Raw genomic sequence first — 15653 nt, 5'->3', positions numbered from 1 at the left:
CCAACTACTTACGCCAAATCTTCCCCTCTGAAGTTGCGACGTCGCCTTGCTCGACTACTCTTCTCGTTCCCTGGCTGGCACTTCTCGCGGAAACGCTTTTTTTTCCGTCTCACTTTTTCTTCACCTTTGATGACTCAGGAGCCGCTGGAGGTTTGTGTGCGAAGGATGCCTTTTTTCCTTATCGAATTCTGCGTGTTGCATGCACGTCTGGTGTCCACCGTGCACACTGAAATGGGTTAATGCGTGTGTGCGTCACAAGAGATGGGCTGATAGAGTGAGGGAGAGAGGAGAGGCAGAGGTGAGGCAAAGAGGGTGTGAGAGAGAGAGAGGGACAAGAAGGAAAGGAAGGGAGAAAGAGAAAAGAAGGGGAAGAGGAAAGATGTGCTGCTGTTGAATACGACGAAATAAAAGGAAGAAGAAATGAAGAAACCACAGAAACAAACAAAAAAAAAAAACGCTCCCACACTTACCTTTTTTTATTCTCCTTTTCGGGAAAAAACTGACGTGTGTGTGTGTGTGTGTGTGCGCGTGTGTGTGTGGCGCACGGAGAGAGAGAGAGAGACAAGCAGGCGTGGTAGAGGGGGTCAGTAGACGGAAGGAGCAAGGGGGTGTGAGAAAAAGAGAGAGGAAGGGACGAGAACAGTAAGAAAGCAGTTGTTCATACAAGCACAAGATTCCTGCGAAAAGGCACTGTCGTGCCTTTTCCTTACCCATTTCACATTCCATATCACCGATTGCCAAATAAGAGGGCGAGTTGCATAGGGCCGTGGGGAAAGGGCGAGGGGAATAGGGGAGGTAAGAGCCGCACTCCACCTGCTCTTTCCCTTCACCCCTCCTAGAAGCCTCACCTCCCAGCTGAGTGCACAGGCCGAGAAATGGCGGAGCCGATGGCACATTGCTCACCTGCCGGTACAGGCACAGAAGGTACACAGAAAGAGCAGAGACGATTCCCTCACTTACATTCTTTTCTTCTTCTAAGCTCTGCTCAGTTTGTTAGGAATTTCTAAGTGATGGGAAGAGAGAGAGTCAACAAGAGAACGGAGAGAGGCAACACAGCTCTCAAACAAATCACACACACACACACACACACACACACACACACGCACATTAGTGCGGAGTGCAATACCCACTAACGTGCACGATCACGCAGTCGTGCGCAACTGAAGCCACCGAGGCCAACAGCAGGCGCTTTCGCTGGTGTCGCCTTGCTTGTATACGTATGTGTGTGCGTGTTGAATTTGATGGACTATTGATGTTTTGGAGAAATGCAAGAAACAAAGAGAGGCAGACAATGGTATTTTGGGCAATAGTGATGGTGGCGGTAGGGCGCCATTAATGGACTGGCACCGACCGCGGGCCGCGGTGCCTCTATAAAAACCTACGAAGAATACACCGAACAAATCAAGGAACAAGGGGAGCTAAAGCCACATAGAAAGCCCAAGTCGAGTAGAAGAGCGAAGAAAAAGGAGTAGGAGAGAACAGCACCCCCCATCACACCCACGAATGCATACAGGCGCATACTTGCTTCCCCTTTCCAAAGCCTGTCGCTGATGACGGCGGGGCTGGGACACCCCTCAGTGCCCAGTGCCCCAACTCTCTGTGTGGCGAAGCCAGGCAGCCACCCTACCCCCTGCCAATGCCGAGCCACGCCTGGCGGTGGCGACCAGCAGAATGGGAGCGGCTGTGAGGCAGCCTGCGGAACGGGTGGCTGGATGGGCGGTGCTTGGGACAAGAGGTTGTGCACCGATGACCGAGCTGGCGCGTTGCTGCAACGTGCGTGTCCAGCGCTGCTTCGCACGCCGCGATGGGGTCTGTGGCAGGGTCGGGTGGGGTCGAGTGAAGTTTGACGCCTGCTTGTATGACAAGTGAATGGAGGCGCTGAAGAAAAAAAGAAAATCCCTAACACCAGAAGGGAAGGAGAGCCAAGGTGAATCTAAGAGGAAAGGCTTTGACACGTACAGTGGCCTACCCGTGTGGTCCATGTGTGCACGAAGTTTCGGGAAAGAGAGAGACACACACACACACAGGAAGAGGAAAAAAAACAACTTATATCAACAGACAGCGCTGTGTCTCTGTATTCCTGTAGGGGGATTTGATGAGGGATACAGATAAGCAGCGACATCACGTGCGACGCCACCTACGCAAATGAGCCATGACGCGGTCAAGGAGAGCGAAAAGGAAAAAAAGAGAAGACGGCGCCCAGCAACTGGCCTCCCTTCCTCACTGTGGGGTATACCGTAAGAGAGCGAAAACAGACAAATAACTGCGACCAGGGTGTCACTGGCTGTGGAGGAGGAGAGAGAGAATGTGTGTGTGTGTATGAGTGTGGCACATCAAAGGAGACATACGCAGACAAGAAGGAAGCGAACCAACACACCAAACCCTCCAATAGGGGAACACACAAAGAGGAGGTCTTGCCCGATAATGAATGAGCCCACGCACGCGTACTGACAGACAGACGCACACCCACGGAAAAGTAGGCCAGTAAAGAGTGAAAAGCAAAGACGACGAAAACAAGAGAGAATTGTGCGAAAACGCAACGGGTACAGGAGGGAGAGAAACAAACAAACCGCCATATATGTGTTCACTCTGGACACGCTTTCTAAGGTACACTCGAGAAGTTAAAGTTGACGTGGCCGCCAACACGAAAGTTGACGTTCCATAACGACGTACAAGAGCATCACCCATCACAAACGAAACAGAAAAAAAAGCATCAAAGGATCAAAAAAGGCGAACACGGGAGTGGGGCTGATGGAAGAGAGCAAGCGATCGAGTGAGAACGAACAAAGTGCACCACCAACAATAAACATCAACCCTGTGCGTGTAGTGGCGCTCAACAGAAAAAAAAACGGCGATGCTGAGAGGTGGAAGGGAGACAGGAGAGAGAGAGAGACAAAGAAAAGATGACAGCCATAAGAACGGCGATCGAGTGAGAATGAATACGCCAGCTGTATATCTGAGACGGGACTGGAGGTGGTCGATGACATGCCTTCCTCTTCTGTGTGCCCCATTTCTTCCTCTTGTCCTTCTTACAGTGGTTTCTTGGGAGCAGAAGGGAGGGAGGCGAAATACAATGAGGGTGCGGCGGTGATGGGGACTGCTTGAGGGGACACTCACGGCGTGGAAGAGGTGCCGAAAAAAGAGAACCGCGGGAGCATGCGAGGCAACCCAGTTCCAATCATTATTCCCTTACCAACCACTCCCCTTCCCAACGTACATACATTTTCCTCAACCACAACTGCTCTCTCCCCTTCCTCCCTCCACACTCAGGCGACATGGTCAAGGCAGAGTAGAGAAAGAACGAGGGGAGACAGGAGAAGCAAAGGGGCAAGAGAGAAAACAAAGTACTCGGAATTATGCGTATGGGAGGGAGAGAACAGAATAGAGCAGAGCAGCAGCAGCAGCAGCAGCAGCAGCAACACACACACACACACACATACACCTGGAGGAGTCCTATTCCCACCATTGCCGCTTTAGTGCTTCATTATCCTCATGTCTGTTTCTCGGGTGGTGATGGAAACAGCCAAGGACTGCGTGTAGGTGTGAGTGCATGCGACGCGCTCGCGTGTGCGTCACAGAAGGCGAGTTCAACACGGTACACACATCCACGCACACCTACACGCTCAGGCCGACCGGAGAAAGACAAGACGTAAGAGGCAAAGAAGACACGTGCATAACAGTACGGCTCCCAAGTGCCAAGCATGAGCAAGCATAAACCTATCAAAACAACTCCGAGATAGAAAAGAGCAAAAAAAAAAGAAAAGAGAAGCAACGCACACCCGCACAAGAGAATGGAAGTAGAAGGGAGGAACAGGCCAATACAGCGCACGTACAGAGAGAGAGAGTGAGTGTGTGTGTGTGTGTATGTGAGCAACACCGTCAATGACAGCCAAACAAAAAAAGAGCTACAGAGGTGAAGAACGATGATAGCGCTGCCCACACCCGTCCACTTCGCTTGATTCCCCTTTCCCCTGGAAAAAAAAAGAGGAAGAAAAGGATAGCGTGAAAAGTCGGTTGCAGGTCGATCTTCGATGATTCATCAACATCATCCCCACATGCCACGTGCGGCCTTGCGATTTAACGCTGGCGATACCTGCTTCCCACCCGCATTGGGTGGAGCTCGATTCATCAGTTTCTCATCGAGTTACACAGCGCTGTCGTCGTGACTGCTCTCATGCTCAACGCGTTGAGTGTTCCTCTTGCTTTTCTTTTTACTCGGATGCTCGGCGGCGCGTGCTTGGCCGTGGTGGCGGCTTCGCTGCTGCTGTGCCTTGACTCGCTTCGAGGGACCCGGCTCGTCGTTCTCGCCCATATCGCTCGCATTCACAGGAATCACAACACCGGGGTCCTCTGGCTTTCCAGGGATGCGTGCATGATCGGCGGACGGCGTGGTGTGGCTGTGCGGTCGGCGGGCCTGTCCAGTAGGGTGTGGCGTTGGACTCGATACTGGCTGATGCGATGACTCCTTGCGGGCCAGCACCTTTGCCTCGTTTTCCCTTTTTTTTTGACTCGACGCGGCTGCAGCATCCGGAGTGCTATTAGACGAAGCCCGCTCGACACCGCGCCTCGTGTTCTTTGGCGGGTGCGCAGCTCTGCCCTGGTTGTCGTTTTTGCTCTCGCTTGTCATCACCGCCGGCGACCTCGGGAACGAGGGGGTTGGCGTGTCAGCGGCGGCCCCTTTTTCTTCTTCCTGCGGCTCCGCCTGCGGTGACTTTAAACCCTTGAACGCTTCGTCCTTCTTGTGGCTTTTCTGGTTCGACTGGCGACTGTTGGTGTGCGGATCTACTGGACTCTCGGCTGGGGATGTTGAGTGGGACTTCGCTCCTTCTTTCCTCGCCTGCTCGTCGGCTTCCTTGTCTTTTTCATCTCCCTTTCCATTCTTGTCCACCACCTGATCCTTGGTGCTCTTCTTGCTGCTGCACATAGCAAAGAAACAGCTGAAGACCCCACCGCTGCGACTCCTAGACTTCTTGTCCTTGGCGTCTCCGTCCTTTGCCTTCTTTGAGCAGCACCTACACTTAATGACGATGCCACTCTTCGTCTCCTTGGGGTCGCGCTCATCCTCCGTCTCCGAGCAGCAGCCACACGTACTGGAGGGGCTGACCTTCTTCTTCTTTTCTTCCCTGGGCTTGGGGTCGCTCTCATCCTCCGTCTCCGAGCAGCAGCCACACGTACTGGAGGGGTTGACCTTCTTCTTCTTGTCTTCCCTGGGCTTGGGGTCGCTCTCATCCTCCGTCTCCGAGCAGCAGCCACACGTACTGGAGGGGTTGACCTTCTTCTTCTTGTCTTCCCTGGGCTTGGTGGAGTCACTCTCTTCCACCCTCTTTGAGCAGCAGTTGCACTTAATGACGAGGCAGACCGCCGCCTTCGTCTTGGCATCCTCCACCTCCGCGCTCTTGTCGGACGAGCCACCTTCACCCTCATGCCCTGCCACGCTCAAAGTGTTCTCCGATGTCTCATCACCAGTACCCATGCTATTCTGCTGAGACGGTATGCTGATAGGTTCTTCCTCACTGACCTTGCCGCTGCCCCTGGCGCCAAACTTCGTGGTTGTTATCGCCTCCGCCTCGGCGTCACTGCCACTGTTTGCATCTGCACCGCTGCGGTGATGGTGGTGAGAGTCCTTTTTCTTTGCATTTTTAACGACCTGGGGACTCTTGCGGCGCCGTGAGCGACTTCTGGAGAGGGCCGTGAATTCATCATCGACATCCTGAGCGTCGCTGGAGCTCGACGAAGAAGCTGCTCGGGTGCCCTTTGCAGCTGGCGCAGCGCTGGTTACCGGTTCATGCGGTACCTCGCTGCTTTCACTGTCCGAGATGACCCTGTCCAGTTCCTTAGCGTCGAGATCCACCTTGGGCCCGTAGTGACCGTTCGCCTTGCCTTTCTTGCTCGTGACGTTGAGGGTGCCCTCTGTGAAAGGCTCGCCGTGCTCATAGGCACTTTTTTTCTGCTTCTTGCCGGCAGCAGGAGCAGCAGCAGGAGCAGCGGCGGCGCGGTGCTCCGTCTCGCTGTCTGTTCCCTTATAGGCCTTGGCTGACTTTTTGTGGTGGTGGTGGTGATGCCGGCCCACGCGCTCCGGCGTTGCAGCACGACGGCGCGCTACCTCAGCTTCCTCATCTGCGGTCTCCGACCAGTGGGAAGGTGCGGGGCGAAGGTGGTTCTTTTCGTCCTCCTCGCCAACGTAACGAGGGTGTAACTGACCCTGGTGATGGGGCTCTTTCTGCTTGTCCGGCAGCGGCGCGCTGTAGGGACTGTCTGAGAGAGCGGGCTCGCGCAAGTCTCTAGTGTGGTCCCCGTTGCCGATCGCGCCGGCTTTCGGAGTGCCGTAAAGGATGTCGTACAGTGTGTGGCCGTGGCCGTCACCCTCGATCATGTCAATACGTGGTTCCTCTTCATCTTCTTCATCTTCCTCCACTTCCTCCTCGTAGAACTCTTCGTAGTACTCGTAATCCTCCTCATCAGCGTCCGCCTCGTCGCCGAGCTCGTCGTCTCCACTGTAGCTGTAGCTGTAGCTGTAACTGTAGCTGTTTTCGTCTGAGTAGCTGCTGCTGGTGTACTCCTCGCGCATGTCCTCATCCTCTTTGTCAGCGTACTTCTTTTTCACAACTGCTTGGACTTCTATCTGGATGCGACGGCTGCGGCACGACTGGTTCCCGTCTGCGTCCGCAGAGGAGTCCCACGGACGCTTCCGCCGCGCATGCTCGTCCTCATCGTTCAGCGGCTGCGAGGGGACCAAAACGGTGGTGACTGGCGCCGTTGCCGCAACAGCGGATTCTCTAGGCGCACGGGTCCCACGTCTACCGGTGACCTCATGGTACGGTGCCTGCTGAGGCGCGTGCACAGCAGAGTATTCGTCTCCGGCGGTCGTGCTCGACGGGTGGGCGGCCAAGAACGACGGCGCGTTGGCAGGGGTGCCCTGCAGAATCGCGTAACTGTCGGAGAAGGTGTAGAACGCGCTCGTGTTGGTCGTCTGCGGAGCGGAGGGGGGCGGGGAGCCTTGCGCGTACGTTGCCGCGCCGTGGGGGCCGAAGCGACTTGGACCGCCAGGGCCACCAACGAGGTTGCTGCGCGGCAGCGTCGGCGTGGACGCCTCAACAACCTGCGAAATGTCCGCAGGAAAGGCTGCGCTCGTGTTCGCAGACCCAGGCAGGCGCTGTTGCTGACCCGACGCGTTGTTAAGTGGCGTGGCTGCGCCCAAGGAGGCTTGGGGTACCTTGTACGAGTAGGTCAGGTGCTTTGCATCTTTCCTAAAGTGCACTGCCTCGCTGCCCGACGCGCTGTGAGCACCCATGACCCTGACGGCCGCGGCATCGCCCGGGGAACCAGTCTCCGAGCGCCAGTCAGAGCTGTCGCCACTTACTGTGGTGCTGCTGCCCGAATCGAGCGGACTTGGCTTGTCTCCCTGCGGCTCATCGTAGGTGTTCGTCGTCTCATCGTCTGTGGCTTCGAGAGCCTCACGTTCGTCGAGAGTGTCGTCATCGTCGCTGAACGCCGTCATGGGATTCTTCTCGCCGGTGGTGGGTGGTATCCCTGCCACCGCGGCGGCCGCGACTTTTTGCATCACCTTGTTATTGCTCTGCCTGGCTGTGCTGCTGCCTGTCGTGGTGTCCGCTGTTTCAGAGAGGGGATGACCAGATGAGCGGAGTTGGAGGAGAGGGGGTGGCGGATGAGGCAGAAGGGCACAGGAGAGAAAGAGGGGGGGGGAGGGGGAAGTCAGAAGTGAATCACTCTATTAGCTAAAATGAGCGAGAAACGAACAAAAAAAAAACAGAGCGAAGAGAGCTGCCGCCGCACTTCGAGAGGGGAAGAGAAGGAAGGGCTGAATCAGGAGGGAGGGGGGCCGCAGTTGGGGGAGGGGGAAGCAAGCGACAGAAGCAAAGAACAGACATACACCAGCACACACCGAGGGGGTGTAAGCGGCGGAACACCCAGCCACACTCTCACGTGAGTGCAGTCACGGCCAGGGAAATGGATAGACGAGCTTTGCGAGAAAGAGAGGCGATATTGGGCGTGGCAACTCTTGAAAACGATATCCGTGCGCCAGTACGTGGTGATTTCCGATAGAGAGAGGGGGTCTGTGTACGTGCACGCGTGTGAGTCGAGTCGAGGCCAGGCCACGTAGTGTACTACTGATCTAGAGAGAGAGAGAGAGAGATACAGACAGTGTAAAGGGGTAGGGTAAAGGAGAAAGAAAGAGAGAGGTGGGAGAGGGGGGGGGGTGATCGCAGCAAGGAAGTATATGGTAGAGAGCCACAGAATGCTGAATGCTGGTGATTACCCGAGTTAGTACATGGTCGACGGACAGACGACTTTTAGCTTCTCAAAAGGCACATACACACCCATACACACACGTTTTCCTCTTTCCTGTGGTGTTGCTGATTTGTTTCCAGGCTGAATAGAGGTGTATGTTTTGTGTACTAATATGTGAGAATGCATGGAGGGGCTGCCTTGTGTTTGCAATACTGCATAGACCCCTTGCAAGAGTGAGGGAAGAGGGAGAGTGAGGGCGTGTTCTTATTGGTTCCTTCTGCGCCTTGACGGCCCCCCCTCCTGCAAGGGCGCGTGAGGTGACGGCTGCGGTCTTCCTTGTCCACGCTTACATCGACATTGCTTCTCTTCCTCATGGTCACAGTCCGACTTTCGCTGCCTTTGCCTTCTTCAGCTTCTCCGTCTCCGCCGCATCGCCGACCTGGGCTGTGACTTGCAGCTGATGGAGGACTGCCGAGCACACCTGCTCCATCACTTCCCACGTAAGAGTTGAGAAAAAGGCGTTAGAGGGCGGATTTGTCGTCTCTTGCTCGGCACCGCCATCACTAGCGTGTCGAAGCACCAACGTCAACTCCCATTCCTTGCCCACGGGGTCAGAGGTTAGGGGGGACGCAGCAGAGGTGGCAGCGGCTACCGACTGGCACCACGGGCGCCCATTAGCTCTGGGTGGTCCATCACACGGTGATTCCTGGGTAGATGGAAGCTGTGAGGTAGGACAGCGCTGGCGCGTCGGGGTCGACGATTGCGTTGAGGTTGCAGTAGCCCCCTCACGTGGTAAGCACCCGTGACAGCTACCGTTGCCACTTCTGCTACTGCTGTCGCCGGTATGCGCATCCTCGGTTGCACGAGGCACGCCACTGTCTGGGAAGAAGTTGGGCTGCGGTGATGGAGCGATGGAGGATGAGGATGAGGATGAGCTCAGGAAGATGTTCTTGCGCTCACGCCGCCAGTGATTGAGGCTTGCGATTTGCATTGACGCCGTCGCCGAAGCTGACACACCACGACGCTCGCCCACGTCGCCTATCCTGCAAGAAGCCTTCCTTTCAGCATCGGAGCTCTTCTCCTCGTCCTCGTCCTCGTCTTCGAACACGAAGCGTGCCCTGAGTTCCAGCTCAATCCCGGCAAGCTCGCGAAGCGTATAGGCGAGAGCGGCCACGTAGCAGCTGTCCATCAGGGACAGAGCACGAGCGGCCGCGGTGATGGTGGGATTGTGGGCTGAAGTCCACTCCTCTCTTTCTGAAGGGCTGAAGAAGACGGCGCTAATAAACTTCTTCCAGGTGTAGCGAGTCGGAAGTGGAGTCGAGCAGAACTGCCCAGGCGTCGGTGAAGACGACTGAGAGGTACGATACTCCGTGGGGGCCGAGTCGGCCGGGGCAGCGCCGATAGACGTTTTCACCACCGGCTGAGGCTGAAACGGAACACTCAGCACGCTCTGCAAACAAGCTAGCAACCACCGCATCAGCGGGGAAGGCGGAGACGCGTCGTCGCGGCGATACTCTACAGACCCATCGACTTGTGCGGAGTGGTGGTGACTGCTGTGCTGCGCAGCGCTCGGTGTGAAGTGATTCCAGTAACCTTGAAGGCGCGCCTCCAGGAGTGGCACGGTGAGGTGGTCTGTAAGCTCACGCCGGCACCACTGCTGTGCCTCGCAAGAGAGATTTTGCATGTTAATGCAAATGATGCTGCCCATCGGCGCACCGGCGTTGCATAGAGCCGTGCCTCCCGTCTCGTCGGCGGGGCCACCCTTACCACTAACTTGCAGCCCGGATGATGTCACGCCTACGGCAGCGCCGCTGATCAGATGAACATGGGAGGACGCGCAAAGGTGCAAGGCCGCACAAGGACTGAGTGCGTACTCTAGCTTTAACGCTAACGTGTCCAGTGGGCACACCACAGAGGTCATCCTTGCATGCATTGTCGCGCGCGACGAAGAGAGTAGAGCCCGAGAGCGGATGGAAGGGTATGTGTGCATCAGCTCTCTAGTGGCTCTTGCCATGTCCGCCAGAAGCAGCAGAAGGCCGTACCGAGAGGGGTAACCGCTGTTGTTACTGCCCTCTCGCGCACAGCTATCGCCAGCCAGTATCGGGTACGCCGGGATGACTCGGCCACTGAGCAGGAAATGACCGAGTAAAAGAAAGGCGAACGGGTGCCGCCCTGCCACGCTGCATGATGCAAAAGAGACGGCCGAGGTCTGGCCCATAGTTGCAGACAGGAGAACCCAGCGAAGCAGCGCTTCCTGCTGCGCCAATGTGAACGTCGTCGTCATCGCCGCACCTTCTACCTCTGACCCGGATAGGTGGTCTGCGGAGCACTTCACGCGACCGCTGATTGTTCCTGCAGTCCCTAACAAGGCATGTAGTTCTGAGAGGAGAGTTGACATGGTTTGCAACTCGTTGGAAACGCGGATAGCTGGTGTGCAACGCAAAGGGGTTGACAAAGTGGCTGCCGCGTGCAGCTCCAGCAGCTCTCCAAAGCGCCTGGCGTACTCGTTTAGCGAAGAAAGGTTGCCTGCGTCACACGCTTCAACGCCGTCGGGATGCAGCACGGCCACCATGTCTGCTTTCGTCAGAGTACGGCACCGACGCAGGGCCACGAAGTAGTCCGTCAGCGTTTCCTTCCTGCTCCTCTCGCTCTTGAGCCCGAGCAGCTCCCACACGAGATGCACATCAGCGACTGCAACAGCGGTCGCCTTCTTCACCAGAACTGACCCCACGTAGCCAAAGGTGATGTCCCAGCAGTACTGCACAATCTTGTCCTCACTTTCCTTGTCTTCCATGACCACCTCACACAGATTTGGGTAGGCGGCGAAGCAGGAGAGAAGCCGGAGACGGAGGGAGGAGACAAGGGCGGCGGCGGTGTGCATTGCGTGGGTGAAGGTGTGGGCTGCAGAAAAGGGCTCGAGAGCGGCGGCCGCGGTGCTGAGCGGAGGCCGCCGCGAAGCACTATTTGGGCTTTTTTTCGAGTAGGCGGTTCTGGAGAAGCCGCTGGGTTGCTGTGTTCCAAGGTGCGAGGCGGTGGGGGGAGAGTGACGGTGCGTGGCACCGTCGGACAGTCCCGAGTGGAGACAGCCCGCAAAGTTGGGACCACTCTGTGTGCCGTGCAGCGGGACGGAAGGGCCCCCTAGATGGGCCATTGCACACCAGGAGTGCGGTGGGCACCACGGGTACCCCATGAGTGGCACCACGGACGATGACGACGGCGCTACAGCCGCAGCACTCTTGAGGAGGTGCAACAGCGTTAGTGTCGCCTCTTTCGAGCCTGAAGGCGTCATGCCATTCGTGGAATCTGCTGCTGCTGCTGCTGTTGCCGTTGCCGTCACATCTGCGCCGTACATAAACGCAAAACACGCCTGAAAGGTGCTGAGTACCGTGACGCACGTGGGGGAGGTGACGAAGCTGTCCATCAGCTGATATGCCCGCTGCCACAGCAGTGCCTTGTTCGATGGAGAGGCGTCCGATGCGGTAGCCTTGTCGCCTACACATTCACCTCCGGCTCTACCACCAGTCTCGTCGTCACCGAACAACAGTGAAGGACTCTGCCGCGCCACCACGTCGTCCACGACCCGGAACAGTGGTTCCCACATGCCGCTCAACGCTGCAGTAGATTGCCGCAGCTTTGCAAGCGGGAAGAACCCTCCTCCGCTGCTACTGCATTCCGCATTTCTGCCGTCGCCGGTGCCGTTGTCGCTCCAGCGAGCATCCTGCAGGGAAAAGAACGATGACGAAATCACTGATGGAGATGAGGAGGAGGCGGCGGCAGTAATTGCCCCCACACCGGCGGCACGGATAACTCCTGTACAGCTGGAGAGAGGCAAAAGCACGACGTTCGCCGTTGTCTGCTCCAGCTCGTGCAGAGCAGGAGCAGCAGTGGCGGCAGCAGCAGTGCTGCTCCGCCCATGGCGCGGCCACGTACCGCACAGAACCACTTCTGTGGCTTCACTACCTTGCACGCCGTGATGGGTCCCTGGTCCACACTGCTTCCCCTTCACGTACTGCCCGAGGAAGAGCGAGCGCCAGGGGTACTGCGGTGGCCCTGCCCCAGCGGTAGAGGCGGAGAAGGCAAGAGAGGCAGCGGTGGGGTCGGTGAGCCGCACGGCTTCTGCCCCGAAGCCGTGCGGGAGGCCAGCTGACCACTGACCGCAGTACTGCCAGCAAGGAGAAGCTGACGAGAACGACGTGTACGTGCGCGGCGCCGCAGAAGAGGTCTCTGGCACCCAGAGTGGAGGCTGAAAGGGCCCACCAAGCGCAGATATGGTCAGCATAGGTGATGCAGGCGGCGGGGCAGAGAACACCAGGCCACCGTCTGCTTGAAAATGTGCTTCGCCAAAGCCATCTGGAAGGAGCACCACGTGGTTTGCCCAGCCCAATCCATAGAAGGCGTCGCAGAGATCTGCGCCGTCGGACGAGGAGCGAGGGTGGGGAACAGGAAGAGCGACGTAGCGCGTGCCGTGCAGGTCGGGCACCACCTGTGCCCCCAGGGGAGAGCTGATGCTTCTCATGCATGCCTCCATCTTTGCGAGGAGCTTCTTGCTCGCTACCGTCGCCAGCATCAAGGAGCCCATGTACGCCTGACTCGTCCTCACCAACCATGTCCCTGAGGGTGCACATGAGGGACACCGACGTGCTTCATCCACTGTGGCACCATCTGTGGCGGTGGTGCGAGGTCGAGGTCCACGTCGAGTGCTCTGTGCAACCGACGGGGTCGGTTTTGTAGGCGTGGGTGTCCACACGTGCGCGTCCACATTCCAAAGCGTCGGCGCTGGTAAGTCCGTTGAATTCGCTGCTGGTGATATAAGCCATGGCACCCCCAGAGACGGTACATCCTCTGACCAGGTGCATTCTAGCACCATTCGCCCGTACGCAGTGAGACGGCCTCGTCCATGACGTCGTCCATGCACGAAGGTGCCCTCGTAAACAATCAGCGACAGCAGCAAGAGGTGCGGCACCGGAGGCGCAGAGGTTGCTGCCACGGTGCCTGAGGGAGCAAGGCCGACCTCAGCGGTGGTGATTTCAATGTCAGTGAGTGGTGGACAGTAGGCAGTCGGTATGAGATCTGGCGAAAGAAATGGAGCTACAGGGAGGATGGGCGAGGACGACGCACCCACGCCCGCGGTTTCGCTACTGGGGCCACCAGTGGGGTAGCCATAACCATCAGCCTTTGGCTTGCAGTAGAGCAAGTACGTCATGACGCCATCCCCGTGCGGTACCACAGTGTCAGCGACAACATTGTCCGCAGGAGCCACCGGTGCTGCTATCGTGGACGGTGATGGAGCGGTTGGCTGTGTGAAAGGGTACAGCAGAGATTGCATAAGGCGGACACCCATCGACCTTTCCCCTACCTCAGTGCTGCCAGGGATGGCGGTGGGGCTAGAGAAGGACGAGGCGTCAGAGGTTGGCGGCGGTGCGGTCGCGGCAGCAACATCAGTTGGGAGCGATGCACTTTCCCGTCGCGCCGCTGCCTCGCTATCGTGAGCTGTTTTTAGGGGAGACTTCAACAGTGCCTCGCCCGTGTAGCGGCACTGCTGGCGCACCCAGTCAATCTTTTTCCAGTCTACGCTACTGTTTCTGGTGCTGCTGCTGCCTGGCACGGCTGTAGCACCGACCCCGTCATACCGCTCCTTGAGTGCTGCTGCTACCGTGGAGGACGTCAACAAGTTGCGCTGGACCTCTTCACTCAGCTCCTCGACACAGCTGGTGTTCGTGCCGCCGCTGCCACTGCTCGCGTCTAAACCGCTGGTATTCGAGAAGTAAAGAGCCGGGTTTGCGTAGGAGAGCAGCGAGGCCCCGGAGGCGAACAGGAATCCCTGCGCTGCCTGAAAAGGCGAGTCGCCTTTCTCATTGACAGAGGCAGTACGTGGTGAAGTCGGTTGGGGCGGCAACAATTGGGTCGCTGTTTCCGTTGTTGGCGAGGGTGGCGGCGAGGCGGAGGCGGGAAGTGAAGGGGGCGCTGTCAGCAAAGGATTCCCTGAAACCACTGTTGCTTGCGACGCCGCACGCGGTCGTAGCGATGATGAGGCAGCGATAGGAGGTCCGGGTGCGCACTTGCAGGGTAGCTTTGCGTAGGTAACGTATTCCACTCGAGGCGGTGGGGTGTGATTATCAACGGCAGTAAACGACGTCCCACGCACCCTCAAGCTGACGTTCTCTACCCCACCCAAGGACTGCTGCAGCGAGGTCGACGCAGACGCCATGAGGGGCCCCCGCACAACGCACTTTGCACTGCCCTGTTGCTCTCCGTCTCACTTCTGTCCGAAATCCGACCGAGAAGGAGGGCAAGAGCGAGACGCAGCGCGGAAGAGCGGGTTTGAAGATGGAGTAAAAGGACTGCAGCAGGAGAAGCAGCCACACAGTACGGTCTCAGGAAAGGGCACAGGTAGAGGCGCGTGCACACGCACAGACACGGCGCAGTCCCATTCCTCAGTCTCTCTTGGTTTCACCCTACTTCCCTATCAAACAAACTGCACCAAGAGCCGTGGGCAATCGGCCTTCACCCCCTTCCCCCTTTTCGTGCGTGCGCGCGCCCGCCCGAGACACAGGCGCAGACACACAGAGGGAGATGGGGAATACACTCTCCCTCTCTTACCTTTCGATCTGTCTTTCTTTCTCCAAACTTCACGAGAGCGCCAGCAGATATGTTGAGGAGGGGGGAGGGGAGAGAGAGCGCACGCAAAGACGACACAAACAAGAACGAAACTAGACAAAAAGTAACGAGGAAGGGAGGGCCGCAATGAGGCGCGCACCCGTAGGAGGATTGTGGTGCTGCGTAATGATGTACGAAGCAGCGCCACGGGGCGTGCTGATGCTGCACAAGGAAGGGAGCAGGGGGGAGGGAGACCCCCCAAAAAAGCCGATCTCAAGCCCGAAAGATTCGGCGAGTGGCGTGAGAGGAGATGGGTGTGGTGGGGGACTGGATGTTCAAACAGTGGAGAGGAAAGGCAGACGGAGGAAGCAGCATCAGCTTCAAGGAACGAGGGGGAGAGATAGTGACCTGCAAAGACACTGACGTTTCCTCAGCAGCAGTGGACGACGGTGAAGGGCGCAGGCGAACCTCCTCTCTCCCTCGCGTGTCAGCGCCCACCTCACCACTACTGTATAGTCTATGTGTGTGTGTTTTATATACACGTGCCACTCCACGCTCTCCCCATCCGCGCGCACGCGAAGCGCAGGGGATATTCCAACAGTGGCTGACCATCCACTCTTCGAGGAGAAGAGAAGGTGTTTTGCCAGTGATCTCTTTTGGCCATTCCTTGGCCGTTCGCTTCACTTTTCTACGGTTTATGCGTCATGCGAGAGAGGAGAGGAGAAGCGAGAGAGACACATCACACGACTTTACATCTGGTGTGTCACGAGTTAGAGTAAGGACGAAAGCAAACAAAAGGGCTGGTG

General features: G+C 57.4%; 2 protein-coding genes across 2 annotated transcripts; both read right to left on the bottom strand.

Moving 5' to 3' along the window:
• Positions 1-4144: 4144 nt before the first annotated feature.
• LBRM_20_5270 (conserved hypothetical protein) lies at positions 4145-7561 on the bottom strand (the record flags this gene model as incomplete). The annotated part of the gene is made up of 1 exon (XM_003723028.1): positions 4145-7561. The coding sequence occupies one exon, from the start codon at positions 7559-7561 to the stop codon at positions 4145-4147; it is 3417 nt and encodes a 1138-aa protein (XP_003723076.1).
• Positions 7562-8626: 1065 nt separating this feature from the next.
• Positions 8627-14458, bottom strand: LBRM_20_5260 (conserved hypothetical protein; the record flags this gene model as incomplete). The annotated part of the gene is made up of 1 exon (XM_003723027.1): positions 8627-14458. The coding sequence occupies one exon, from the start codon at positions 14456-14458 to the stop codon at positions 8627-8629; it is 5832 nt and encodes a 1943-aa protein (XP_003723075.1).
• Positions 14459-15653: the final 1195 nt, after the last annotated feature.

Source organism: Leishmania braziliensis, assembly GCF_000002845.2.
Source record: "Leishmania braziliensis MHOM/BR/75/M2904 contig, possible fusion of chromosomes 20 and 34".
Classification (NCBI taxonomy): Eukaryota; Euglenozoa; class Kinetoplastea; order Trypanosomatida; family Trypanosomatidae; genus Leishmania; species Leishmania braziliensis.
The sequence above is the reverse complement of the archived record's forward strand: the minus strand, read 5'-3'. Positions and strand labels throughout refer to the sequence as shown.